The sequence below is a fragment of the Candida tropicalis genome (genome assembly GCF_000006335.3).
Source record: "Candida tropicalis MYA-3404 genomic scaffold supercont3.17, whole genome shotgun sequence".
NCBI lineage: Eukaryota > Fungi > Ascomycota > Pichiomycetes > Serinales > Debaryomycetaceae > Candida > Candida tropicalis.
In genome coordinates this window covers 2497-5226 of record NW_003020046.1, presented here as the reverse complement: position 1 = coordinate 5226, position 2730 = coordinate 2497, and the positions used below count along the sequence as shown (strand labels likewise).

The 2730-nt window shown below is 30.3% G+C and overlaps 1 protein-coding gene across 1 annotated transcript; it reads right to left on the bottom strand. All coding sequences in view use genetic code 12, as the record gives it.

Moving 5' to 3' along the window:
• Positions 1–749: 749 nt before the first annotated feature.
• Positions 750–2234, bottom strand: CTRG_06244 (uncharacterized protein; the record flags this gene model as incomplete). Its single annotated transcript, XM_002546720.1, has 1 exon — positions 750–2234. The coding sequence occupies one exon, from the start codon at positions 2232–2234 to the stop codon at positions 750–752; it is 1485 nt and encodes a 494-aa protein (XP_002546766.1).
• Between the last annotated feature and the right edge of the window lie 496 nt (positions 2235–2730).

Genomic DNA, 2730 nt, shown 5'->3' with positions numbered 1-2730 from the left:
TTTGTTCAATTAATCATTGGACTGAACAAAAAAAAATACAAAAAAAAAAAAAAAAATTTTTCTTCTTTCTACTTTACAAATAAACAACACATAATTTCAAATATCCTTTGTGATACTTGTTGAGATGATTGAATTTCTTTTTCTGTATCTGTTTAAAGAATACGTAATTCATGATGCTTACATGAAGAAGTTATTTGATTTGTCCTCAATTTATTATTAATGATTATGATTCTGCATTGGTTGAAATTGTAGCCCTAAATTTAGCAAGATCCATGATCAACAATAATGAAATTAATTTTTTTTAATTCTCCGGGAATTGTTCCGTTTTTTTTTTCTTTTTCTTTTTCTTTTTCTTCTCTCCATCTGAGTTTGGATGATATCGCCGTAAGTTTGTGGTTGGGTGCGTTTTTCTACTTTCTCTGGCAATCAATTAATTCTCTTCTCTTCTCTTCTCTTCAAACCAATAGCCGTACTACACAATTAACATCTACAATTGATTTATTCATTCTCTTTATTGATTCCATTTTGATTACGTTTATTAATCGAAAATATTATCCATTAAATAAAAAAAAAAAAAAATTTAATAATAATAATAATTAAAAATAATACAATATTTGATTTGTTGAATTTTCCCACAAATGGGTGGTATAAATAATTACAATATGTGAGGAAAACAGCAGTAGCAGTAGCAGTGACAACAATAATGACAGTGATAGTGACAGTGACAGGGGACACCGTATGTATATAGATCATATATCATCGGTTGATAATTCTGAATTCTTTGGTTGATCTAATTCTGAAATACTTTGTTCTAATCCTGATACTTCGGAATCATCTTGTGCTACTAATTTTCTATTAATCTCTGATGATGAGGAAGATGATTTACTTCCATTGTCATTGGCATTATTATTATTATTATTATGATTGTTACTAGTCATTGAATCAAGATCATCTTTACTATGATTTCTCTTATGTTCATAAACTTTCTCATTTCTCAATTCTTCAATTGGTCCGTGCCACTTATTTAAAACTTCTTCACATCGATCATGCAATTTGAAACTATCACTATATTGTAAACTTTTATCTTTAATAATAGTCTTTAAAACTTTATGCATTTTGGTTTTTCTCAACAATTCTTTATCAATTGGGAATTCCAATAATCGGTACAATATCAATCTTGCTGTCAGTAATTCATCTGCTGTTGGTGGTTTTAATCCAATGGTATCCTTTGGAGTATTTGGTTGATTTCTTTGTATTAGAGTCTTTTGAAGTTTAACTCGGCAAAGCCATAATTGATTCTGCTTTTCCTTTTCACTAAGTACTGGTTTCTCTGTAGTTGGAGTAATTAAAGTTCCCCGTTCTCGTTTGGTAGGACGATCTTCATTATTTTTACCTGATAAACGTGATCCAGGTTGAATTTTCTTTTTATTACTCTTCAAATCTGTCCCTGATGAGTCCACATCTTCGATTTTTCTCTTTTTCCCATTTCCATTAGATCCTAATCTATCTAAATTCTTCCCATTCTTCGAAGTTTTCTTTGTTTCAATGGATTCATCTGATATATCACCAAAATCTGCTTCATCATCCGATTTCAAATTTTTTGGTTTAACTTTGATTTTTCTTGACTTTGGTTTCGCCACGTTTTTATAATCATCAACTTCTTCCTCTTCATCCTCTTCATCCTCTTCCTCGTCTTGCACTTCTTCTTCTTCTTCCTCTTCATCCTCGTCATCATTCTCTTGCTTTGAATGATCTAATTCATCATCGTTATGACCTTCTTCAACTTCTTCCTCTTCTTCTTGATCTTGATCTTCCTCTTCTTCTTCGTCATCAACCTCTTCTTGTGCTTCGGCCAGAGACAAATGGTCAAGGAAATCATCATAAGATAATCCATCAGCTGCTGCAATTGCATTTTTAATCGGAGTGCTTTTACCTCTGACAACTCCTTTCAAATTTTTCATCTTTCTTTTGATATCAAGGGGTATATCAGCCAAACTAGCCTTTAATTGTTCATCGCTAAGATTGTTTATACCTTTATCTGAAATCCAACAATAATCTCCATCAGGAATAAAAATAACACAATAACGTTTCCCTTTCTTAGGCTGTGCTTTTAATACGTCTTCTGGGATTTGATCATCAGGAACAAGAAATGCTGGCCACGGTGAATATCCTGGCATTTTCGCAAGAACTCTTTGTTTAGGTTTAAATGAACGTATTCCTTTTTTAGGTGGCATGTCTTTTTCTGTTTCTATATTCCTATTCTTTGGTAGATAAACTTGGGGGTAATAATATTTCTGTTATTGAAAGGATTGATGGATGGGATTAATAAAAAAATAAATAAAATAAAATGGAATGAAATGAATAAATGGGGTTGATAAATGATTCCTGAGAATAAACAAATAAAAAAAAAATTGATGATGATAGAACCTAATTTTGTTTATAAAATCAAGGAGGAGTGGGTGTTACAACAGTAGAATGTGAAGGTGATGTCGTTGATTAATTCCAAGTGAATAATAATAATAATAATAATAAATTTAAAATAAATAAATATTAAAAAAAAAAAGAGTAAAAATAAAGAAAATTTTTCTTTTTATTGAAAGTTTCACTTTTCTTTATTTCTTCTGATTCTCTTTGACTTTCTTTCTTCTCTGTTCAAACTCTCACTAAAATTTTCTTTTCCCTTTGTCGTTGTTGTTGTTGTTGTTTCAATTGTTGTTGAGGCAAAAAAAA